We start from the raw sequence: 26,195 nt of genomic DNA on the forward strand, positions 1-26,195 counted from the left end.
GACTTACTCTTGGAAACAAGGTCCAGCCTTGCTGGGTATTTCCTTTCCCTACCACAGCCAGGTCACTGTGGTCCCAGGGAGACCTTTGTGCATCAGTGCAGTATACATAACCACAATAACCCAAAGTCAGAACTGGCTTTGTTACTAAGGCACCTTTATTGCTGGCAATGCTGTTAAGGGGCAGGAGCAGCCTGACAAGTAAACAGGCTCAGGCTGTTGTAAGACCAACTGCATGGCAAAGTGGGCAGGATGACGGGGCTCGGGGAGGGTGGGAAGCCTCCCCACACCGGTGTAAAACAGAAGTCCTTCCCCTAAATACAGCAGTGCAAAATCAGCCCTGAACTGGTGCACAAAGGGAGTGAGGACTCAGCCATGCCACAGCTGGGCTTTCCAAAGCCTTTGTTCCTTGTTTGGCTTAGACCTTTAAAATTGACCCCAAGTCTCCTGATTTCACCACATGTTGCCTCACAGACCCCCTGCATCCTGCATGTGTTGAGTCTTGGTCACATCTTATGTTACAGAGAAACCGAGCCCTGCAGTCATTTCCAGAAATCAGTGCCTCCAAGGAAGGGCTGCACCAAGGTGTTCAGGCATATCTGGGAACCATCACAAGGGTCTCTGTCACTGCGTGGTTCCAGTTTAGACAAGAACATGAGGACCCCCGAGAGAAACCGAAGCCACGCACTGCCTGACCCTACCTCAGCCAAAATATGCCCATAGAAAGACATTAATGGTCAGCAGGAGAATAGCATTCACATCGCAAACAGTCTTCCACGGGTGCTTTTCCTCGATGCTGGTGAGTTTCTGTTCCAGGGCAGCTTTCTCCTCCTGGGACAGGGTGGGCTTGGGGCCGGTGGACAGACCGCAGAACCACAGGTACAGCATTTTCCAGCAGGGAGGCTTGTCTGTTGTGAGAGATGGACCAAAACACTGGGTGTTATCATCTATCTGGGACTCTTCCCTCCCTCCTTCCACTAGTTTGGAGGTGCATCGACCAATCTGGAGTGGGGTTTGAAATGCACCTTGCATGGGAGATGCCAGATGATGACAGGAGATGGGGAAGGGAAGGGTAAAGAGCTCTCTGGCTGAACCATGTACAGCACAGCCTGATTACACTCTGTTGATTGCAACACCAATCATTCATTAGTTAATTAACAGACCTCTTCCCCCTCCTCCCTGACCCAGCTTCCATCCACTTTCATGAACTCCTGACAGCATGATGGTCCATTTAGAGACACCCTGGCTCATTCATTACACGTGACACGCCGGGTGAAGTACGCGCTTTAATTGTCAGCCCTGCGCCGTGTGTATTTCACTGCCTCTTCTTTCCAAATATAAACTTTTTGTGAGATGCAGAATGTCAGAAGGCCTTGTAAAAGGTGTTACCTGGGAAAAGAAACCTCATTAAACTGTCAGCTGCTGTGTTGCACATTTCCTTTCCCATCAGTACTAATTACCAAAATACCAAGACACTTGTTTATAAGAATCCGAGCTAGTTAAGTGAGCTAGGAATTGATAAGAAATAATAAATAACACTGAATGGTTGCATTCATCTTAAACCCAAACTCACTCTGCTGGGTCAAAAAAAATACTAAGAGATTTCTTTAGTTGTTTGTTTCTGTTTGGACTGGCTGTGATTGGTACCAGTGTCATTTGGGCTGACCAGCAAAAGGAAGGAGTGAAGACATCTTATGTATATACCTTTCTTCTGAGATTTCTGCTCTGTAACCTTGGAAGGTTAAGCTCAAAACCAGAAAGCTGCATTTTTGAATGGATTTGCAGAATAAACCTCTGTCCACTCTGAAAAGAACTTGCCTATGTAGCATCTCCTGCTACCGTTCTGTCTCGTGACACCTCTTTGCCTTCATTTGACTCTTTGCCTTCTTACTAAGTACCCTTGCTAGGACACACAGCTATTTAAGCAATTTGGGTCTGAGTTTTAACCATGGCTTGTATCCTAAAGGAAGATAAAAGATATTATTGGCTTAATGTAAATGAGAAAGCTGAGGCTTGTGGATTTATCCTAGGACATCCACGAAGTGCACGTCTGCTCCTAGTGTCTCATTGTCCCTTTGGGGCACGATGCTATTTTGATACAGTACATTACAGCAACACTGGGTGAGCTTGGCCCACGGAGCCCACACAGGGGTAAGGAGGAGACATCTCTAGCACATACACAAGGGGGTTGTCTCCTATCAATGATGAGGACAGGAAGAAATGGCACTTTTATGTGCAGAAAGCTGAAATTACAGAGCCTGCCACAACTTTTGTAGTGCTAGTGGTAGCTTTGGTTATGCCTGCAGTAGTGCTGTGAACCTCCTCAAGAGCATGTTGGTGGGACAGACAGATAGATGCAGTACCATGGCACAAAGCTCCAGTGTCAATGGAGCAAGGAGCAGTGTCCCAGCAGCACAGACCTCCACCCTCCCAAGGGGTGTTCATAAGTAAGTGGCCACTGACTTGCATTTAAGAAGTCCAGCACACCATTAAGTGTGAAGGCCTTAAGTGTAACTTGGGCATAACTGGAATGGGGTAGTTTGCGTAAGCAAATAATTTATTCTGGAGAGGAGGAAAGAAAAATCATTTTACTGAATGGTTTCTTTCTAGGAATGGTAGCTCTTCTGAGCCATTCAGAGGATTGCAACATGGGGGTAAATGCTAGGAGAGACACTGGGAGGACCAAGAACCACAATACTTACATTTGTCACACCCTTATAACTGGCATACCATAAAGCTGTGCCCCAATTCCAGTGAATGTCATGAGCTTTAGAGGGACTTGCATGAGATCTTGGCTGTGCACTCGCAGGTGCATAATTGTGCTTGTTCAGAGTGTTCCTACCTGCCTCCTGCTTATCGCCGGAATCTGTGCTTTCAACCAAGTCTCTCTCTCTGTTTGCTCTGTTGATCTGTGCTCCTCCACTCTTGTAATCCTTCAGGTCGATGGCAGGTGCTTTTCTGTGCCTTGTCCACCACGTCAGGGAAGCGAGCTGCAAAGTGGGACAGAGAACAAACAGGTTATTGCCTGTCATATCCAAACTGGCATGCCTCTTGTCTTCCTTTCTGAGGGTGCAGATCCAAGATGGTGCTGAGAGACCTGTTCTGGGGTGACAGTTATTCCCCCACGTCATCTCACCTCCCTTCTGCACAGGTCCCCACACTCTGGACCAGAAGACTGGTACCACCCAGTTGGAGCTGAAAAGCTGAGAAAAAACGTGAGTTAATCTAGTTTCCTTCCTTGCATTTTTATAATTAACCTGTTCCATCCCTGTCTTCACCAGGAGTAACCTTTTAGTAGCCAATGAAGAAGCGGTTTCCCATTTGCTAGGGTCACTTGATTGACATGAAATAATGATGATCTGCATCCAGAATGGCAGCTCTCCAACAGGGAAGGGTAATAAAATCAATTAAAAAAAAAGGAAGCAGCAGCCAAAATAACCCTCTCTGGCTACAGTCAATCACAGCCAGCCACTGTACCCTCAGCAGAGAAAGAGCAGTCAGGTGTTAGCATGCAGGTATATGGCTATAGGACATGACGCAGTTATATGGCCATGGGAACACTGGTGTTTGAGCAGCTCCTTCTCTGGGACACGCGGAGGGGTCTGGAGGATCTTCTGTTTCAATTGTCATTTTATAGGAAAGGAAAACCCAATGGGAACACTAAACCCCACAGCTGGGACAAGTGGACTTCCAAATGAGCTTATGTCAGGGCTCTGAGTGGGAAAAGCAGCAGTATTGTGTCTCTGTTCTATGACTGTGTGTATGTGTTCAAGAAGTGCAACTATGGGACAGACAGAGCCATGATGTGGTGAATATCAAGTTACAATTCACATGCAGGATTACACCATACATTAGACCAAGAGAGATAGTTAAAAGTATTAAAAAATGAGCTCTGGACATACACAGTAAGACTTGGCTGTCCAAAAGCCTTTCCTCTTTTTTTTCTCTATTGAGCCAAGCCAAGACATTACCTCTGTCTGCAGTCTGTCAATGAAGATGATGGAAGATGATGAGCAGGCTGCTGTGGCTGCAATCTGCTTTACAAAAGCAGGTCTGAAACTCTTCTCCTCCCTGGGATGCGGAGAGTGCACAGAAGGTGTTAATCTTGCAAACCTCACAGTGGTCTTTTTGCAGCTGTGGGATGGAGTTAATCATCCCAGGGGCTCCAGTGTGAATTTAAGCCAGGCCTGCTGCTGCTCTGACTGATTATGGCACACCAGGACATCCTAACCCCTGTGTGCTCTGGCCAAGGATGATGCTCATCGGTCCCATTGGAATGCTGCTACCCAGGGCCATGGACTGTCCCCCAGCTCCAGCCCATCAGAGGAGCCACAGGATGGGACCAGGGCAGCAAAGCTGCAGCGGTGACAACAGGCCAGGTGAAGTCTGACGAGCGGCTGCCTCCCTGCTCTGCCCGTATGGAAATGAACATCTCAAATGGGTCACTTACAAAGTAAAGTGATGTCCCTGACACATGAGTTTAATTCCTGACTTTTACACACACAGATCTAGGCAGGAGTTTCCAGCTGACACAAAATGTTGCATAATTTCCAGAAGATTTATAGCTTTATTTAAATCATTTTCAACCAAGATGAGCATTGGGCAGGGCTAATCTTTCTTGTCACGATGTGCTAAATTGCTTTGATTTGATGATCCTCATCTTTCTCAGGGATTTTTTTTTTCTTTTTAATCACTTAGGAAATGTCACTGGCGCACAGCAAAGTTTCAGGCTACTAGAGGATTTCCAGAACTTTCCTTTCTTTTCCCTCTTCTTTCTATGCGTCTCTGAATGACCGACTCTTTATATTGCAGCAAAATCTGCAAGGGCTGATGTTTACCTGCGGCTCAGACTCTGCCAGACAGGAGCAATTCCCAATTGAAAGCAGCATAGACGTACAGGTAACCTCATATGCATTAGCCCATTGACCCAGCCAGGTGCTGGTACTTTGACCATGGCCAGATAAAGCAAACCATCACCCTAGAGGGCTCCTTGGTGAAGCATCACAGCAACACTCAAACTTCAAGCTCCCCATGTGGGTTTTGGGTGGCTGAATTCCCTGAGTGAGTCCCCTTTTCTCCTCTTTGCCATTGCCAGAAGGATGCATGCTGAGGCAGAATGCAGCACTGGGTGGCCATAGAGGCCACCACGGAGATGGGTACAGTTCCCTGGCACAGATCCACAGAGGGATAGGGATAGGAGAAGCAGATGATGGCACTTGTTCTGCATGCCTGGAGAAAGCAAGCAAATACATAAATAAGAACTGCTGACAGGGGAGCTGCGTTAGTATAATTGACTTTGACCTTGAGCAGGAGAACAGGGGGTAGCTGCTTGTCTGGTCCTCTAGAGCCCTGTGTCCCTGCTCCCCACTGCAGAGCTATGTATGGGCACTGCTCGGAGAGCCCTGTGTCCCCCCCACTTTAGTTTGCTCCTCTCTTCGTGCCTGGTTCCCACAGGAGCTGAGTGTGCTTTGCTATTATAGCACTAAATATGATGTGAGACCTTCAGCTGCGGCACCTCAGGGTGCACGGTGTGGGTTCAGGCCAGCCAAAGCAGTGCTGGGCTGTACACCTAAAGGAGTCACTGAAGCCAGAGCTCAAGACACAGGGAAAACATCTCCGATCCCAAAGTACATCGTGTGGAACTGCCAATCCATCAGCCTGTCTGAGTGAGCCCTAACCCCCGGGGATGTCACCTAACTTGTGTAGCACTTGTGTTTTGCAGGCTGCTCCTCTCCCTTTCCCCACCTCCCATTCTCCTTGCACAGGGGAGTTTGCAAGAGCTCAGCAAAGTTTTCCTTTTGTTGTTTGTAAACTAGAATAAATCCTTCTGTTCCAAAATGCCATCTGGCACCTGACAGTTGTGTTTCAGCTTCACAGTCTCAAATCTAATTGTAAGCTCTTTTTCAGGGCTTTCAAGGACGGTGTGACACAATATGGACTACCTACAATGAAGACATATGAACTCGGGAGCATACCAAACAAATTCCTTGCATACTTGTTTTCCAGCAAAGCATCAATCACCACAGGGATGGGAGAGTGTCCAAAACAGCAGGAGAAAATGCTACAGCTTGCAGTTCTTGGATTGTAATTCATTTAAAGCCAGACACATTAGCTGTACCACTAACATCAGACACAAATCTCTGTCCTCCTTTTGCGCATCTACTATCTCAAAAACATTGAGATTCGATATTTAAAGTTGTCCAGTGTAGATCCTCAGCTGGTGTAAAGTGGCATAACTGTGCTCAACAGCTGCTCCTGGTCTTTGAAGACAATGGAGCTATGCTGATTTACATCTGCTGCAGGAAGATCTATCACTCTATTTGCTTGGCTTTTTCTTTGGTGGCTTGTTTTTCTTTTCCTTTTCCTTGACAAAATAAATGGTGTAATTCCTAGCTTTTATGTGGTGTCTTTCATCATTACACCTCAAAGCACTGCACTGGCAGAACTAGTTCCATGCAATCTTTAGAGGGGAAATGTCCAGGGCTCATAAAGTGAATTGACCAGCACATGGGACTGAGAAGCACCAGAGCTTCAGGTATCCTCAACCAGGACACCCAATACCAGCTTGCCCCTCTCAGCCACTATCATGGGTGATAGTGGCTCTTCACCACAGGTTTGCCTGCTTGCATGCCAAACCCCAGCAGCTAGAGGTCACTAATGGCCAAACACAAAGTTCAAGTGCTGGTTTCTACCCAGTGTTAGAGCCTGACACATCCATCCTGGTTTCCCAAAACCTTTCTGTCCTTGAGCCATCTCAGCACAGCCGCAGACTAGCTTGAGATGAGGAGACAAGCCCTGCTTGCAGGACACCACGAGAAACCGTGGTCCAAACCTACATCTGCACTCACATTTACTGCAAAAGTTGGGGTGAGTTTGACTGAGGGGAAAATGAACACTGCTGGTTTTAATGCTGCCCACTCTGACTCGTGCCATGCAGGCAATAACCCAGTAATGTTGGCACCTACCTCAGCTTAAGGCCCACACCTTCACTTTGGCTGTTCTCTGAGGAACAAGGTCAGAACTTTGCTGTTGAAATTGAGGATAAACAGTAGAACCTGAATGGAAATCAGAGTAAAAACAAAGAGGAGCAGGCTTTCCCATGCCACCGAGCTATGGGAAGAGGGCATTGGCTACCACTGTGTGGCACAAATTACCTGTCACCCCGTATCATTGTCTTTGTGGTAAGAAGGTATTGAAGGCAGGGGGGCACATGGAACATGGATGGTCATCACTATCATCCGATGATTAATTTATCTGGGTCTCTGTGTCCAGCCTCTCACTGCCACAGGCAATATCATTAATTCTCATTAAATCTCTTCAGCAGAACCATTAATGCAGAGGTCAAGCACTGAGCTCAGCAGTACGTGGGGTCCATTGCCTACTGAAAGGTTATCCTGAACAGCCCTCTTTAGAAAACTTCCCCAAAAATGCCCAGCCTATGTTTGTTCATGGCAAGCTCTACCCCTTTAGCAAGCTCTCCTCCCTCCCTGGATCTCTAGATGTACCTGGAGGGGCAGTCACCACCTCCAACTTACCCTTTGCTTCTCTGGGATAACTGCACACAGGTTTAGACAAAATCCTATCCTCCCTGACCATTCCATTGGCTTTCCTTCCTGGACCGCTTCCAGTCCAAATCCACCTTTTCTGAGCACTGGCTTTATGAAGACTATGTCAAATAAGGTCCCTTAAGCCCCACACCTATAAACTCACCTATCGCTACTGAAAATCTCCTCCAAGGAATCTCTTATGCTCATAACCTCTCTTTCCCTGATGCTATTACAGTACCTCTTCATCCAGAACTCTCCCTTTTAAAATATGACTTAGATGTTCTACCTCCAAGGTCAGACTACAAAGTCTGTAGGTGCTGTGGCCAACTTCTTCGTTTCTTAAGCTGCTGGTGTGATGTTCGCTATTTGCCAGTGCTGTGTTAATGCATCTTATCTTGCTATTGCTGTGGGCAGGGAGCACTGCACATGTTTAGTTATCACAGGTCAGATGATGAGTGGGAACTCATTAAACCACAGTAATTAATTGCTGGCAACCATCTGGCCACCCCTGAGCAGTAGTGAACAACGTAAGCAGCAGAACTAATGGTGCCTCCTTGTCAGTATTTCTCTCTCCCATGTGGATCCTCTGATAGCTAATAAAAGCTGATACTTTATCTCAAAGCAGACACAAAGACAGTCTCCCTCTCCCCCCTTCTTCTCTATCTGAGCACCTGCTTTCATGTAATCTTTAGGAGCTGGGTAACATTCAATCAAACATTGATGGAACTGGTTAATGCTTTACAAGTTATGAGGAAGCAACAGATAGAAAATGCTCTGATGGCATCACCTGCGTTTCCTCATGCAGTTAGACAGGAAAAAAATAGGTCTTTTAAACCTTTCCAGTAACCTTTGTTTGGAGGTAGATGGCAGGATTTGTTATATTGACAGCTGCTTTAAAACTTGGGACTGGGAATAGCTGCTCTAAGGTCTTATTATATAAAGCCTCCCAACTCTGCACCACTTTAATGTGTTAAGTAAAAGAAAGTTGTGCCTGACTCAAAGTTATTAAATGTAATTGAGATCATATTGGGACAAAATGTTGTTTTCCTAAATGCCCATGTTGCAGAAGATATTAATCTTGTTTGCCTGCAAGATTGATGCTGGCTCTGCTGAAACTGGGTAGATGCTACAATTAGATATATTTAATTCCTCCTCAGCAGTGCTCTGTAATGCGATTTCATCTCCTTCCCCTTCTCCTTTCCTTTCTCTTCCAGCTATGATGGGCTGTGGTGTCTGCCCAGCTCTAGGCACAGCATGGGAACTCACACTCAATTTGGAGCACTCAGTGCCTCAGGAAGCATTAACGCTATGCAACCTGGGGAATAGAAAGCTGAGGAGCCAGGGCTTCTTCACAGCATATGCATTACACACCATTTCTTAACCATGGGAGGAAAAGGAAAGGACAGATTTCAGACATCTTTTGGAAACCAAACGGGGGCTCTGAGGAAAGGTGCCACTGCACATCACTCACCTTTTCCTCAGGGATCGGTGGGGTGCAGAGACTGATAAGGACAATGACAATCGCAGTGAGGACACAGAGGACGAAAGCAAAGTAGAGGTAGTGCATGTCCTTTAACACAGCTGGCCTTCTGTCCTCCTCACCACAGGACGGTGCGCTATAAATAAACTCCATGATCATCCGAACAAGACCAACAGCTAGCCCAAACATGAGGCCCCAGAAAGCACCCTGAGAAAAGGCAAGCATAAAGGAAAGGTCACTGCATGTTACCTTTGGTTGAAATTATCCTCCCCTTTCCTTCCCTTTCCCTTCCTTCCCTCTCTCTTCCCTTTCCTTTCTCTTCCCTTTCCCAAGACCTTTTATGCCTGATGGAAACCCACACTGACATGCATCAAAGGAGGGTATCTTCAGTTTAAAAATCCTTATTTTCTCTTTCTGCCCTTGAACATGGAACAGATAGAGCACAAACAATGCAAGAGTCTCCTCCTAACAACATGCCCCCAGCTAGAATGACACATCATCCCCAAAGTGCAGAACAACTTTGCCTTCCATGTCTTCAAATAAGACTGCCAAGAAGTACCACTTGCAGTGGCTGCTTGGAAGCAAACAAACACATACAACACTAGAGACTGGGCTAAGGTCCACTAATGCATGCCAGGGAAAGTCTAATTGTCACACATTAGCTGGACTGACTTTGGACAGAGTTTGGAGTCTCAGACACTGAGGGGAGAGTTATTTCTTTTATCACATCAAACTAAATATGTATATTAATTGGTTGTTGACACTCTACTTACAGGCTCATTAATCCTCTTGCAGAAGATTGCCAGGATGAAGAGAGCTGTGATCGGTGGGGCCAGATAGCTGGTTATGGACTGAATGTAGTCGAAGAGCTGGCCGCTGTTGGCCGATTGAATGATGGGGATCCAGAGAATACTGATGACTATAAGGATGAGGATAATGACTCTGGAAGATGAGGATAAAACTGTATTAGCTCTGCAGGTGTTGGAGCACACTTGAAAATAAGTTTTTCAGGAAAATTTCCAATTGCTCTCAGAATTTCCTGAGAAAAATCCGCACAAGACTCCCAAGAAGAACCTTTCCCTGTGCAGAGAGAGTGTTCCCTTCTAGAAAGTCAATTCAACCAATTCCCAAAGTGAACTTCACAGATTTCGGAGTGAGCTGAGCTAGGGCTTGCCAGTCAACATGCATGAGAGCTCCACAGGGCATGGTGGCTCCTGTGGGCTGGATCAGTGCAAGCCTTTCAGCCTGGTATGTTCTTCGAAGGACTAGCTCTTTGATGTAACAGATAGAGGGAGCTGAAAGCTTGTGGAAGCATGGAAGCAGTCCTTCTGCTACCTTTCCAAGCAGATAGGATGCTCAGTCTAGCGCCATTGCCAAATTCTAACTCATTTACTGCTTATTAGAATTGCTTCTGTGGTCTCAGGTGCATACTGTAACCCTCCTTCATCTTTGCCCTGTATGTTACAGAGGTTTCTCCGTATTGCTGAACAAGAAGGAGGTTCTTCCCCTCTCACTACTGTATGGTGGTGGAGTATGAGACTGCCTGCACCCCTCAGCCACCCCACAGCAAAGTTTAGAACTTAATGCTCATGACTGGAGAGCAAAAGCACCACAAACATTCAGAAAACAGCTTAAATTCTGCTATCAGGAGGAGAATTTATATGCCCCTGATATAATGCAGTACCAAAGCTTGCTCGCAAAGGGCACTATAACTTACCACAGCGACAGAGAGCTGGGAGGCCCAGCTCTGCACTTTTCCCTGAAAAAGAAAGGAGTAATTGCAATGCATCACTCCTGTCTGATGCAAAAATAACATGTTCTTAAAGACCTCTGGTGCCAGTGGCTCCAGAGCTCCTCTGGCTTCTCTAAAAGTTGCACTGAACTCAGTATTTATGTTAAGTTTAGAGAAGAGAGAGGCAATGATCTGCATAGCTCAGTGGTACACTCAGTGTTTCTCTTTGACCAGGTCTGTCCGAGATGAAGCTGGAAAACGTAATGCTCTTTCCCAGGCTGTGTTTCCACTCTATATTTTAGGCACCAGATTTTCCTCAGTGAGCCCAGACTGGAGAATGTAAATGCTGCCCTCGAAACAGATGATGAGAGCAATGAGACATAAAGAAACGTAAGGACCTGCCCACAATCATCAGCTCCTGCTCTGAAGCCTTTCTGCGGATCCGCTGCCAGATGTCTATAACGAAGAGAGTGCTGCTGCTGTTGAAAATGGACGTGAGGGAGCTCATCAAGGCTGCCATCATCACAGCAATCATCAAACCCCGGAGCCCTGGGGGAGCAAAAAAGGGAAGGGAAAACCAGGATTAGACCTTTGGCCTCTCAGCGCTGTCTTTTCATCCTTATGTCTGGTAGCTGCATCCTCATCCTTAGGATGGATAAGGGCAGTCTGATCTCCCCCCAGCAGCACATGGCTCAGCCCCACCTCCACCTGTATAAAGGTTTCTCACCATCAGGCATGAGTTCTATCACAAGTTTGGGGTAGGCAATGTTGGAACAGCCCACAGCAGCTCCACAGACCCTTTTACAGATGTCTGGGTCCACACAGCCCACTTCATCTGTAGAAGACAGGAAAGGAACAAGAGGTCAGTGCAAACCCCGTGGAGCCATAGGCAGTTTAATTCAAGGGAACAGATCTTGATGCCTTGTGTGGTTTTGTATAAATTCAGAGGTGCAGCTGGAATACAGCGAGAATGAGTGGAGCTGAAGAATGCCTTCTATCATCAAATAAAGGTGAAACTTCGAGGTGGCATCCCGCAACCTGTTCAGGGGACAGATATAACTCTCCTGGATGTTGCATACTTGTAGCCCTTGGTGGTTTGTTGTTTGTGGGAACTGGACTGTTTCCATGAACCTGTTACCAAGGATGTTGCAGGCTTACTCCTGTTTGAGGAGACTGGGAGAGAGGCATTTCCCTCCAGGAGCAATCTTCTTAACAAACAGAGGTATTCTTCCCGGGAAGTGGCATGCTCTGGAGAATCCAGCAATGAGACCTCCTTGGGAGAAAACAGGAGGAGACAACAGGAAAACGGGGCTGTTTTCCATAGTCCCCCAGGAATTGAATGAATCTGTGTGGTAGGTTGCTAAAACCCCCACCAAACACCTAATGAAAGTAGCCTATAGGACCTGAAGCATTACACTCTCTATTCCATCTCAGTGACTTCCTCCAGTTAGATGCATACAATGTCCACAGCAGGGAGCTATATGCCTCTAATGGCAAAAAAATGCCCCATATAGATACTTTCAGTGACTTCCACACTGTGGAAGCACTGGAGGTGGAGAGGAAGGGCACGGGAACACCATTGTCCTACAAGAATCTGTACGAGTGTGCCTGCAGGACAGCAGTTTCTGAGGTGCAAAAGTGCTGGTGAACTTAGTAGTCATGGCAGGTATAAAGCCCTGCGGAAGCTTACCTGGGTAAAGAGCTCTGCTGATCATTCCTGGCATGACAATGAAAAACATAGGGAGGATTTTCAGATATCCTCCCAGCACCGATCCACCTTTTGCATGGGAGAGGTTCTTGGCAGAGAGAGACCTCTGGACTATCACCTGCAAACAGTGCAGAGAGGGAGCAAAGAGTAAACCAAAAGCACTAAAGAGAGAGCAGGATCCATTCTCTCTCTGTCTCCTGTTCTCATGGATGACTTTCATCCATCAGAATCACCATGTTTTTCGTGCCAATGGCAACTTTCCCATCTCAGTTGGCTGCAGCCTGCTGCCACTGCTCAGAGCTCGGTGCACAGGCTGTAGGAGAGGGCAGCGTGGAAATTTCCTTTATAGGAATCATTTCAGCCTTGACTGAAATGAAGCCACCTTGAGGACTGGAGACGGCAGCTGCACAGCAGCAAGAGACAAGGAATGGAGCAGGCTGGAGGTGCTGTGGTTAAAGTTTCCATTGCACAAAAGCACCGTGTCTCGAGAAACAGGAGTTTTCCTTGTTTGCAACTTTGGAATTGAATAAGAAACATAAGACCTCTAAGAACATGAATGGCTTGTCTGGAGCTCTGCACAAGGTCACTGCAGAGCCAGCTCCAGCTCCACATTTTCATACCCTTGTCACACTAACTGCATGAAGACTTCCCAGTATGCACCAGCCCACAGTGGGATAAAGATGGAAGAAACCCACCTTTTCTTTCTGCACTAAGAATTGCACAAGATACTCCGGTCTAGACCAGCAGGAAGGCAGTAACTCCTGCACAGTGAGACACAGTCTTGTTTTAGCTCACAGATCCAACAGCTGAGGATTGGACTGGAAATAAACGTGTGGCAGTTTGCCTGCAGAGGGAAAGACTTTCTTTACCTGGTCAGTGCACCAGGTCCAAAGAGCCAGCACAGAGAGTCCAAATATAAGGCCAGGCCAAGGAAGGTCTCCTGTGAGTGGATCCCTGAACAAGTGAAAGGCATCGGCACGTGGGAGGTGACAGGTCGTGTTTGGGACTATGACCTTTGGTGTTGCTGTGCTGTATTTCTCCTGAAGTCCCTCATACCAGCCAACTTTCTCAAATCCTGAAAATCAAAAGGCAGTGATTTAAGGCCTGGTTCATCCTGCTGTTGTTTCCTTATCTGAGACTCATAATTACTTTTATTTTCTCCCGTCTTCCTCTTATCTCCTTGCTTTTCATTCCACCCTCACTTTTGGCAGTCGAGATTTCTACAGGAGTCAGTTGGATTTTGCCCAGAGTCCTTGTGCTTTTAACAGTGCATCCTGGAAGAGCATCAGTGCAGGAAAACTCCATGATCCTAACCACCACAATGTCCTCAGCTTCTAGTCTTTGCTCATATCCCTCCAAGAGCTAAAGCAGGAAGATATGACACGAAAAAAGACATGCCTGTATCTCTGTTTGCCAAGAAGGCTCAAAGCAGAGACTGATGATGGTCAGTTCCCTGTTGATTTTTTATGATGTTCAGAAGATTCCACAGTAACTCCCAGGAAAGTGAGCAGAATAACTCCAGATTTACATGAGCACAGTGAGAGTTGAATTTGGCTCTGGGAGTGCAGTGTTTCAAGCTCTTTACCACTCTTAGTAAAGCCAAACTGTCAAGGTGAATTTAACCCGAACCTCTCCTCCACAGTTACTAAAAAGGATGAAGCAAGTCTGATGACCTGGTAAATAAGGGTTGTTAAAACTCATTTCTGCAGCATACATGAAAGGGTGAAGTACCTTGGCACCAGACATGAAAGGGTGAGGTACCCTGCTAAGGCCTAATGACCTTGGGACCATTAAACTAGTGTATGATGCCACTGTAGGTTCCTCTTACCTATGAACATGAGGACGAAAGCTCCCAGAACCATGATGAGGGTCTGCAGCACATCTGTGTATATCACTGCTGTTAAACCACCTGTCAGGAGAACCAAAGACAACCGGCAGAATGCATCACCATGCACAATGCAACAGGTACCTCACCTGGGAAAAGGATTTCCTTGGCCCCAGGACTGTGATTTCAGGACAGACCCACTGGGAGAAGCTGGCATTGAGCTGGTCCCCAGGAGCCTATAGGTGTCATAAGCCCTCCCATGAGGAATGGCCTGAAGGGCTTTTCCATTCTCATGAGAGGACTTGGAGGCAGTTCAGCATTTTAATATCTGAAGTTGCTAATGTTGCAGAAAGAGAAGATAACAACAAATATGGGTGATGGTAACTATCTGCACAAGGGGAGTTGGGAGCCTTCTGTAGTGATAGAAAATCCCCTAGGAAACAGTGATGTTCCCTCATACCAGTTTCCCTTGGGTGAGGAAGAGAGAGAGGAATAGGTTTCCAATAGCTGGGAGTGACAGGGCAGGTACTTCCAGCAACCAGGGGAATCTCTCCCTCAGACCAGGACCCAAATACCTTCCCCTATGTAGGAAAGGAGAAACTTCCATCCTAGGTTCCAGTTTATAGTGTTTCTTTTAGAATCAGCTATTTACCAGCTATGGTGTAGACAGCAGTCACTGCTAGCAGGACCACAGTGGACAAGTAGAGGTTCCAGCCCAAAGACATTTGGATGAACAGTGCTCCGGAAAAAATGTCTGTCTGGAATAGAACAGAACAAGCCCAAGGGCAGTCGGGCGTTAGTAGTGCTTCGTGCAAGGGATATATAATAAAGCAGCCTGCAGCCCTCTGCGGCTGAAAGCACTGACCAGGGAGGACATCACGAAGATGAAGAGGAGGAGAAAGGATGGGGCTGTTGGCTGGGAGCCTTCTTGCTCTCAGAGTAAGGAAAATCATCCCTCCAGTTCTCAGCATCTGGAAGCTGGGGGAGCAGGGGGGTGAAAAGATCAAGGTCCTATGCCAAGGGTCTAAAAAGCCATCAAAATAAAGACTCTTACAAGCAGCCTTTATGGCATTCATCCTTCACTGTCAGAGAGAGGTACGGGCAGAAACTGCCATTCCTTTTGCTGACTGTGAAGATGTCCATGGGGAGCAGGAGTCCAGGAATCCACAGGCAGACACAGGAGGGAAATGGGGGCAAATAGCAGAGACCAGGTTCTTCCCAAGACTACATCTTGGTGACCGAGTGGCCAGGAGACACTCCTGCTTGAAGGGCCCTAAAGAATCACTGATGTCTTGTGCCATGATTTATTTATCTGAACAGGTCAACGCCTCACTTTTCTATCCATGCGGTTCAGCATACCAGAATGACTCCAGAACAGGTTATACCTGCTGAGGACCTTACTAGAAATACACAAGCCCTCATCAGCTTTGCTTTTTTTTGACCCTACTGGCAGAGAAAGTGAAACCAGAAACTGGGTGAAACCCGGAGTTATACAGATAGCATCACTGAAAGTGATATGGGAGATACTTATGTTGGGAAACCAATTTGAAGGACACCTGCAAATCTGGTGTGGAGTGAGCTACAGGTAAATACATTTGCCAAGGGAGACAGAAGGGATGGGGCAAGATCTCTATTTGCTGTCCCTGAAATAAACACCTTAAAAGCAAGCACCCAGTGCAGTTCCTGGCCATGCGACAGGACAAACGCTGTCAGTACACCACAGGAACCACAGTGTCTTCTGTGATTTGACTTCCCAGCAGGACATACAAACACCTCTGTAGCCACGCAGGATCAGTCCTTTGACAACACTGTTTAATGAGATCTCTGCTTTTCTCTGCAGTGCCCTACTTGCTAATCTATGTTTGGGCAAAAGGCATAGGGAGAAAGATCCTTCTTGTAGCTCCTGCCTGCTGTCCAGCCAGCCGCTAAATGAGCTCTCTACAAACAAAAGCACTGCCTAACAGAAAGCACCTGCCATGCCCACAAACTGCACCAGCCACATCCATCAGCCACGCCTGAATTAGCTGCACAGAGGAGAAAGCACTGAGATGAGACAGCAGCGACCGCGGCCAGGGTCCTGCTCTGTGAGGCACTGTCAAAGACTGCTCTGCTGAAGGTCATTTTGAAAGACTGGTCTGCTTTCACCACATAAATTGACTGTAGCTGTGCACATCGTGATGCTGGAGAGAGCTTCCCTGTACCCCTCATGGGTAAAGAGGCTTCAAGTGCCTCTTTGCAAGACTTCATCCTGGGCCATACTTCAATCCCGCAGAGCAAAGCTCCTGGAGGCAGCGGTGACAGCAATAGGTGACATAACCAAGAGCTGGTGACTAGAGGAGGAGGTTTAGTCCATACTCCCATCCTGGAAATCCTCTTAATTCACCTCCCAGGACCTGAGATATAATAACCCTGTGAGAAGAACCCTGAAAAGAGCTGCGCATGTGTCCCTCATCTCCAGTCAATGTCTTCCAAGGCAATTTGACATCTAAACACTTCAGTAGGATCTAGGGAAAACTGACTTGTACTGGCCATGGGACAGTCAGCTGGAGACAAAGGACTGACATTTTCAGTCCCTGTAATGGAGTCTGAAATACAGCCCTCTTCTTCCAAGGGCACAGGTAGTTCTTAACAAATCTCTTATGTGTAAGTTCTGCCTGTTTACTAATGGCATTTAAATGAAGATAAATACCCAGCAGCTTACACTGCTTTTTTTGGCTACCAGTAGGGTACAATCCTACAAGCAATGCAGGGAAGATGCTGAGTTTTTTCTTAAGCTAGAACCTACCTCCCTTTCCCCATGCCTTTTTTATGCAACAAAAGTGACAGAAAGAGACATATGGATATCTCAGTGTCTAACTGGAGATGGGTCATGAGTGGTGTCCCTCCAGGGTCAGTGCTGGGACCAATCTTGTTCAACATCTTTGTCTGCAAGATGGACAGTGGGATTGATGCACCCTCAGCAAGTTTGCTGGTTGCACTCAGCCTCAAGAATAACCACAGATTTATGATCACTTAGGATAATTTCAGATCTACAAGACACAGGCAAATCTTCAGATGGGGTAATGCTGCAGTTCCCCTGTTTCTATTGCCTAAGCTTTGATCTGATAGAAGAGGAAAAGCAGGCAGACAGCTTACGGTACTTGCACTGTTTAATAATTAGCTGCCATGTCCCTGTAAAGTTCTCATTGTGCATTGCTGTTTAATGAGGGTTCTCTCTTAGGAGAGGTCTCCATGATCAATACAGAGGCAGGTATTTACTTGAGCAAAGCCGCATGCTAACACACTGCTACTGTTTCTGATAGCTGAGCTGGTCCTTTCAAGGACATTGGAGTTATCTCTGAGAAGCCCTGCAGGGTACCTGCATGACCCACCCCTGCCCTAGACACAAGGGTGCTGTTCAGTTGGGTACATACCGATATCCTGGTGAACATATAGAGGATGAGGGACAGCACGGACATGTAGATTTGTATCCTCTGCCCTCCAAATCTCTTCTGCAGGTACTCGGGCATGGTGACCACTCCTGCTGCGATGTAAACAGGTACAAAGATCCAGCCGAGGGCCAGAAGTGTCCAGGTAGCCTGTTAAGGAGACAGGGAAATTAAAGGCATGTGATTCAACACATGGGAATATCCCTCTCCTCTGTCGTTTCACAGGACATTGTAAGAAAACAAAAAGGTATAGCGCCATGCAATGCATTTGGGAAGCAGGCTGTCTTTTTCTCCCTGCTCAGAAGATGAGAGGACAAATGGAGGAATTATTACAATACAGTTAGAAGCCTTTGAAGTTATCCTCCTAAATCGTGTGTGTCTCGGTGTGTCACATCCTATTCCATCTACTGGTCTCTTTGGGGAAGATGGTGTATTCTATTACTCTGGATCTCTGAAAGGTGGTATTGTATTTGGTGGCCTTTGAAACCACTGATGCTGTGCCTGTGAAGAGTTAAGTGATTCAGAGAAGGATGGGAGCATCTGTTTGTTGCTTGATTAGCAAGTGATGAGGCTGAGGCAGCAGGCTGTCCCTGCGAGGCATAAAAATAAGCAACAGCAAGACTCTGCTGGGATGTTCTTGCAAGCTGACGCTGATGTGCCTCTGTCACTGATAGATAAAGGGGCAGTTCAGGTGCTTTGCCACAGGTGAAGGGCCTTTTGGAAGGTGTAAAGGCATCTCCCATCACGTATTTCTTCTCTGAAAACCACCAAAACGCCAACAAGAGTTCTTGAACATAAATAAAAGCTTGTTGGATTATCAAACCTTACCTTCCGGCTGTCTCAGGCCATTACCTTTCATCCAAGTACCTTACATTTGTCCAGATTTTACTCTGATCAGTTATTTAAGTTATCAGAAATGAAACTGATCTCTGTGAGCAGAGATTGTGAGGGATCGAGGAGAAGGGCCGTGGTTCCTGCAGCGGCAGAAACTGGCTTAGGTAAAAGGTGCTCATATGATCCCTGCAGCTAAGTAATGTCCCACGACAAAAGGAGAGAATAATGACTGACATACCTAAGGTCCCTTTCCAATCTGGAAGAAATGAATCTAAACTCATGAAGTTAGATTTGCCCTGACATACAATCTTGTTTCCATGGGCTTCGAAAATGACTTGAATAGATTTACTTAAAGCACAGTGATATTGGTGTGTATGTCCTACATGCACCAGGCTTAACATAGGCTCTGTTTTCTTCACAAAGGACTTAAAGGTGATCTTCATGGTTAAGAATAAAACCCAATGCAGTGAATAGATATCCCAGGAAAGAGCTTTTTGTGGGCTGTGCCTGTGCTTGGCAAGCATCCGGCCCTATTAACGGTCTCTGCTGCTATAGACAAGAGATTTAGAGTTAGGTGAGTGATGTTTATTGTGAGGCTGGCACTAATCTCACTCCTCATCACTGCAGCTGAGAAATTCCATTAGCATCACACACAAAGGGCCTGGTTTTCATGCTGTCTGTGGTGACAGTGGCTGTTTTCTAGGCCACTTCAACAAGCCAGAATGAGACCTGCCTTCACACCCAGATGTTCACCCAGAGACAGGGGAATGCAGTGTTGCTGATTCTTGTGGCTTTACACTGAATGTAGGAGCACATTCTGCTGTTCTGCAGATCCCCTACACCCAGAATCCTGTGATGATCCAGCACCTTTTCAGCATTCATTCTCTTTTATTTATCTTCATGAGTGCAGACTAAAGCTTAAACATATGGCCATGTGCTTCTGCGAAGTTCAAAGAGCTAACAGTTTTAGTGGGTTCCCCTTAAAGTAAAATAAAGATCTCATGTTTTTAAGGCTGTCTGAATGTCTGGAGGCTTCTCTCCTGAGGCATGAGAGCTTGCAGTCACTGATAATGTTAACATCTGATTTTGGAGACAAACCCCCCATCCCTCTGTAAACAGTGACACCTTAGTTGACAACGTAAATAACTCTTACATTCCACTCGAAGCCCCCAACAGCAAGGCCCCCAGCTGCTCCAGTGCCTGCCAGGCCGATGAATAACCCACTGCCCACATTGCTTGACATCAGGGATGCTCCAATCTGAAACACATGGCACAGGCACAACAGAAAATCACCTTGAGGAGCTTCTGTATCATTTTCGCAGGGGCCTCATCTCCTTGTAGCTGGGTGCTATGAATGGGTTTTCCTTCTCCTTTCCTTCTCTGTTTCTATATCTTACAGAGGGTGTACCTGCTCCATTCCACCACCCCACTCCAATGCAAAGCCTAATCTCAGAATCTGGGTTCACTTTGTCAGTGGTTCTCCGGAGTTACGTGCCTGTTATGGAGCATACAGTGGGGTAAGGAATGTCTGCTGACAGCCACAAACACCTCAGTGTCCATGAAACGTGAAGGATTTTTCCATTGCCTTGTTACTCAGCCAGCAACGTGCTTTCTCTAACCTTGCTGACCCTTGCTGTACCTCTTGCAGTGAACTTGCGTGTGGTGTTTTACATGCCCATGGTGACAGGAGCACTTCCTTGGAGTTCCTCCTATGGGAGGGCATTCCTGAACCATAGCAGGGATGATGTTAGAGACATGAAGGCCTTTTGTGCGTACACACAGGTTCAAAGATGCTCAGCTCTGCAGTAAACTGGAAAATGCTAGTGCCTAAAGTTAACTTTAACTGTAGGCTGTGGGCATGGTAGGGTGTCCCCAGCATGGCTCATTGACACCCTAATTGGAAGAATGCAAGCACCAAGGCACTTTAAACAGGGCAAAGGCTATGTGACTTGATTAGCACGTTTATTTGGCACAAAGCCTCACCTTTCTGTGTGCCAAGAGCAAATCTCTGGCAGGGTCGAATGAAGAGTCACCCGAAGGACAAGTCCGGCCTTTTTGTCTCTAGATTGTTTTTAGACACATTAACAACAAGGAGCTTTTCTCTCCTTAGCACTGCTTCACGAGAAACAAGGAATGAGATCTGCTTCTCACCTTCGAGAAAGGTAAAACATTAATATGGCATCAACACTGATTCCTGCCAACGGCTTTGCCTTCTTGTCTAAGAAAACCCTGGATTAGAGAGCTAGCTGCCACAACGTGAATTTGCAGCGGAGGTGGTGCTCTCAGGAAAGGTGAGCAGTTTTCCTGCTATCTCTATCAGACACCGAAATACAGAAGCTACATTGCACAGGAGCAGCAATGCAATACCAGGGCTTAGTGGAGGGTGTCTAACACACAGCAGAAATCTGTCACCCCACTAACAAAACACATGTAAGCCAGTTACGTACTCAAGGGGGAGGCCACAAGGAGCTGAGCCTGCAGGAGTGCTGCAGAGGCAGAATCAGCTCTGACAAACACAACTGAGAAGTGAACAGCACTAGAGGTGGCTTTGAACCTAGAACGGTAAGTCAGGAGGGCCAAGAGCTGACCCGTACCAAACAGACCCTGTGACCGCCTGTGGATGGAGCCAAAAGCAATGAGAATGTTTTGGGGTTTGGTTTCTTTGTTTTGTTTTAGAAAAAAAAAAAGAGCAATACTGGGGGGAAAAATGTTCCATTTTAGTTTCTTTTAATTTCCCTCCTCCAAATTAGAGAAAAGCACCAATCTAAGCTTTTCCATTAAATGTCACTTGGCTGAGACAGAAGTATAAAGAACATTAACGAAATAACGGATTTTAGAGAGGTGTATGTGTCTCTGATGGAAGAGGTTGACAATCTAACCTAATGAATTTATGGGCAATGTACATCCCAGGTTAAAAAAGACAAAAATACAGTGTTTTGGTTGAGAAGTGCATTCTGTTACACATGACTCACTGGAGAGATATATGGTGCTGGTGTCTGGCATTGGCTGAGAAGCATCTCTATTCCTGTGGCGTTTTTATTCCTTTCAAACTTTAAACTATCTTTATATGTACAATTCACACCTACGAAAAGGCATCTCCAATAGATTTCTTTGTTCTTCATAGTGAAGATTTATACTTTGGTGGTTTGAAGTTTATACCCTTTACATCATTAGTCAATAATCTCAACTTCACTCTAAATAGCAAGGGCTCAGAAAGTCCTGGGCTTTGGGATTATTTGTTCTTCAGTCTCTAAATGCTGCTTAATGGATAGCACATTCCTAGGTTACCTGCTGCTTTCTTGGCTTGGGGACAACAGCATCTTTGCTTAGTTGGGGCCAAAGGGTTTCAAACCCAGCTAGGCAGTCAGTGCTCCTCACTTCCATCAGTGTGAACATTTTTACTGCTGATTTTAGCAGAGAAATCAAGTTGAGAAAACCTGAGGATTCTGAACTATCCTTTTTAGCCCAGCAGCTCCATGCAGTAGCCCATTAGCAAAGCTGCATGGGGTGATTCCTGGGGGATCCTCTTCATCTAAACACTACAGTCAAAATATGTGTGGACTGGGGCCCCTTACAAGACCTGCCCTGCTTACATCCAAAATTGCTTTCAAACCACGTAAAACAGAGGGATGCATTTTACTCACAGGCCACCAAGTCATGGATCGTCCAGCTAGGAAATAGCCTCCAACAGTGCTCCGGCTTGCTCGTATTGATGACTGCAAGCACAGGAGAAAGAAAAGCTTTTTCCTCCATTCACCCCACTCTCAAGTCAGATCCAATGCCCATCCCAGTATCCTTAAAGCATCCCATCAGCAACCTCTTGCACCACCCTAGCCCTATTCCCTTGGGTGCTACTGCAGTCAGCTGGCTCGCCCTACTCACAGCAGCACAGGTAGTGCGTGGCTCTGACACAGGCTGAAGCAGGGCCCCTGTGAAAGAAGTCTGATTTTGAGAGACCTAGGGCTTCGTCTGCTCTCAGCCATGTGAATATAAGTGTTTTCAGCTCCAAGAGAAGCTGCTCACCTTCTGATGATGGTGTGCATTAAGAGGAAGCATTTCCCTCTTTGCTGTCCAGCACCCCTGGCAATACCTTCAGGACACATGGGTGAGAATCAGAGGACAACCTTATAAACCATGGGATGCCATAAAGTACTGCAATTGGGCATGACATGCAAAGGCACTCCAGGATCACTAGCAATGCCTGCTGCAGCTCCTGCTGCCTTGCTTCTTCCCATTGCTGTGGATTCAGGGTTTCCAGCAGCCCCACACTTGTATGGCCACATCATACAGCCCCATCTGGGAACTGCATGAGAACTGCAGGGATTCCGAGGGTGATAGGATGTCCATAGGCCAGCGAGCCCCTCCGATGTGGCTGATGCTGCCTGTGCCTGCTGTTTGCAGCAAGCAGGAACTTGCAGTCAGGCACCACAACACCATGGTTTGCTGCACATGGCAGCAGCCAGAGTGGTGAGCAGCACTGCCACCAGGCCAGGAGAAGCCTGAATGTCTGGTCTCAGTATCAGCTCCAAACACTTTACTGTGTACTTGTAAAGAGTGCCAGGCCTCACCCATTATTTTTACCCCCCTTTGTTCAGGTTTATACAGTCCAGCTTTGGAAAGAAGCTGCTTGTACCTATTTAATGACTTCCCTTGAATGAGCCAACTGGGAAAGATAAAACACCTGAGACAACCAGAACAATACAAGCCTCTGGGAACGCGGCTTTTGCAAAGCAACATGAATAACTAGCAGCAATCTTCCCAAAGCTGTTTAAAGTCCCATTTCAGTCTTCTCCACCCCAACCCTGCCCACTCCTGGTGCGAGACTACTTTGCAGCACGGGAAGTAGATATCATCTCATCCCCAGAACTCCGGGGACTGGCCCCCGGTTATTCCCATGTGAAGGTTCACTGTCACCCCCGGACTTGCTCAACAGGATAACAGCATGCACAGAGGATGCCTTCTGCAGGCAAACACCTTTGTACCCAGGAGGATCAGAAGCTCTGCACTTCAGGCAGACCTAAATCCAGTCACTTTGGGGACTCACCCATATCCCAACGGTGAGGACAAAGGCGAAGTAGCAAACCACGACGATGAAGTCTGCCACCCCAAAGGCTGCTGTTGTGTCCCCCAGCAGCACGGGCAGCTCTGTGGTGGTCGGGGTCTGCTGGCTCATGGCTACAAGTGAACTGCTGATTTTCCCTCTCACACTGGACTTTGGTGCACGTTGGTCTTCATCGCTTCCCTTGTAATAATTAACAGGAGAAGGTGTGAGTGGGAGCAGGACCCAGGCAAGACAGTGGCTAATGTTTTCCTAGCAGGAGTTTTGGCTCCACGGTTCATCAGTGAGGACTTCCCCCCATAATATTGTGGTGTGAGCATCCCTCCCAGATGCTCCTGTGTTCTTCACCAATGGTCCCCTCTCCTGCCTGCTTATCCATCGGTGACAGCCATTGGGATGTCAAATGGAGAAGTGTCACATTGCCTTTCCCCCACCCCTCTCTTACACCACTTTCTCCACAGCATCCTACAGAAGAAAGTTCCTCCTATAGGAGCTGCCATAGAGGGAGCTGCTCTTTCTTCCTGGTGCAGGTGGTAAGGATACTGATCTGTGCAGGATGGATGCAGCACCCGCACTCAACCCCTGGTGCAGGACCAGCCACATGCAAGGGCACTGTGCCCTTTTCCTCACTTGGTCCAGCATGTGCTGGGATACTCCATGCTGCAGCAAGACCCACATCCCAAGATGGATGGCCAGCAGACAGGAGCACATGTTATTCTGCACGTTCACTTTGCAGGTAGCAACAGGGGGAAGTGCACGAGGAGAGTGCTGAGTTTTCTTGGCAGGCCCTGCAGCATCCACATGGCCAGCAGGAAGGGGTTAAGCTGCTTGTGGGACAAGCTGAGCCAGTGCCAGGTCACCTACGTGGGTTGAAAGCAGCAGTGGCATCAGGAGCAGCAGGCTTGAGCTGGTAAAAGGGGGTCATCCACTATCACAGCAGCAAGCTGCAAACCACAGCTCCTCCTCCCCATCCCACCAACTGCTCGGTGCAGCAGAGTCATTTCTCAGTGGTGCAGCATGTCTTGTATGACAGGACACCTCAGCTGAGGGCACAAGCCCGGTTTGGAGGCAATGTGGGGACCTTCCAGCACCACCCCAGCTCTCCTTGGCACTATCAGCACTCTGAAACACACCATCTCTCTGTTCCTGCTTTGGGATGTCTTTGAGAGGATGGCGAAGGGTCTGCAGAGCCATTACAGAGGTGGCTGCAGGACCCAAGCCTTCTGCAGGCAGTCCCCTGATCCTCCAAGCAGAACCATCTCCTATCTCATCCACCCTCCACCATTCATGGTCACCCACCCCAGCATAACATATCAGTTGGAACGGTTTAGACTTAGGTGAGCTTTGTTTGTTAAAGAAAGGCAACAGAACCTCTCATTTGGCTTTATCCTCCTCTCTCCCAGTGTTTTCTTGCAAGTGCTGGCTACCTACTCGCTCATTAACTGCAATGCTAAAGCAAGGCCCTTGTCCATCCCTGCTCTCCAGCCTAAGGATCCCTGAGAGCAGCATCTTCCCTCAGCCTCGTTATCCACAAGAGGCTTTTCAAGACTGAAATGCTCCAACACACTGGAGTACGGTTACCTGAAATTAACACTCTGGAAGCCTAAATCCCCAGGTGCAAACAGACAGCTCTCCCTGCTGATTTACACTCACCCACACGCTTTTCCCTCGTCACACCACAGCACCCGAAACCAAAAGGACAGTCACCTAATCCTGAAACACATTGAATTCCTGAGCAGGAAGCAAACAGAGCCGGTATATCGAGTCTTTCCAAATGAGGAATCCTGCTCCCTGCGGGGAGCCCAACCCAAAGCACTTGTGCACCCTTTCCAAGGTGCTGTACCAGCAGCAATTACTATCTGCAAACACTCGAAAGCTTGCACCCCTGGAAAGTAGACACATCTCATAAGCCATTCCCAGCAGCTGTGAGCTATCACAGGTCCATGGACTCACCAGAATGATGTTGGCATGGTGCTGTTGGGTGTTATCACAGCAACTGGATCGTCCCAAGCCATAGTGGCCAGCCCCATTGCTGTTGAGCTAGGGTAGGATCGCAGTGGCTGCACTTCGAACGCGGACCATACCTCAAGTGCATCTGCATCAGTCCCCTCTTTGCTGCTCAGTGGTCTTGTGGCCCTCGTGCCTTCAATCCTGTTGTGGCTGGAGTTGCTCCACTCCTTGGGGCTGGCTGCAAAGGGGTGCTCCTCCCACACTTCCCATGGGATGTGGCTGCTGTCCCTGCCCACAGCCGCAGGGATGACGCATGCCAGTGTTGTGTGACACTCACCCTGGCTCCCAGCAGGAGCTCTGGATGAGAAGCGGGGTGCACAGTGCGAGGTGCATGGTGTGTGCCAACAGCAGGGCAGTGCTTATCTCCCACTCCATGCACTTTGAAGTCAATATTGGCAGCTATTCCAGCCCTGGGAGAGGTGGCACTCCTTGCCCTGGGAACTGATGGGGGAATTCATGTGCTCAGGAAACAATACACATTCAACACAGCTGACAAACAAGCAGGCAGTCATTGGAGTGAAGGGTATTACAGCAATATAAGCCCAGTAGGTGCCCATGGGCAGATCACTATTGAT

The 26,195-nt window shown here is 47.4% G+C and overlaps 1 protein-coding gene and 1 long non-coding RNA gene across 4 annotated transcripts; one reads left to right on the plus strand and one right to left on the minus strand.

Moving 5' to 3' along the window:
- Positions 1-495: 495 nt before the first annotated feature.
- On the minus strand, positions 496-25,752 carry SLC5A9 (solute carrier family 5 member 9). 3 transcript variants are annotated; one of them, XM_061451300.1, is made up of 15 exons: positions 25,564-25,744; positions 23,596-23,793; positions 22,196-22,267; positions 19,705-19,809; positions 17,703-17,867; positions 14,942-15,047; positions 14,293-14,373; positions 13,334-13,539; positions 12,447-12,582; positions 11,484-11,591; positions 11,155-11,305; positions 9,798-9,966; positions 9,016-9,231; positions 2,840-2,987; positions 496-905 (listed from the first exon to the last, which is right to left on the minus strand). In XM_061451300.1, the coding sequence occupies exons 2-15, from the start codon at positions 23,722-23,724 to the stop codon at positions 700-702; spliced, it is 1,998 nt and encodes a 665-aa protein (XP_061307284.1). In that variant the 5' UTR covers positions 23,725-23,793; positions 25,564-25,744; the 3' UTR covers positions 496-699. The 3 variants fall into 3 exon arrangements, with proteins under 3 accessions (XP_061307284.1, XP_061307286.1, XP_061307285.1); XM_061451302.1 differs by having other exon boundaries at positions 25,695-25,712; XM_061451301.1 differs by lacking the exons at positions 496-905; positions 2,840-2,987 and adding an exon at positions 4,798-5,226 and having other exon boundaries at positions 25,564-25,752.
- LOC133268349 (uncharacterized) lies at positions 2,983-6,396 on the plus strand. The gene is made up of 2 exons (XR_009743050.1): positions 2,983-4,460; positions 5,894-6,396. It is a non-coding gene; the product is annotated as an uncharacterized LOC133268349 (long non-coding RNA).
- Positions 25,753-26,195: the final 443 nt, after the last annotated feature.

This window comes from Pezoporus flaviventris, unplaced genomic scaffold (genome assembly GCF_033815535.1).
Source record: "Pezoporus flaviventris isolate CSIRO_AGI_PZ_B2104156 unplaced genomic scaffold, CSIRO_AGI_Pfla_v1 ptg000013l, whole genome shotgun sequence".
NCBI lineage: Eukaryota > Metazoa > Chordata > Aves > Psittaciformes > Psittacidae > Pezoporus > Pezoporus flaviventris.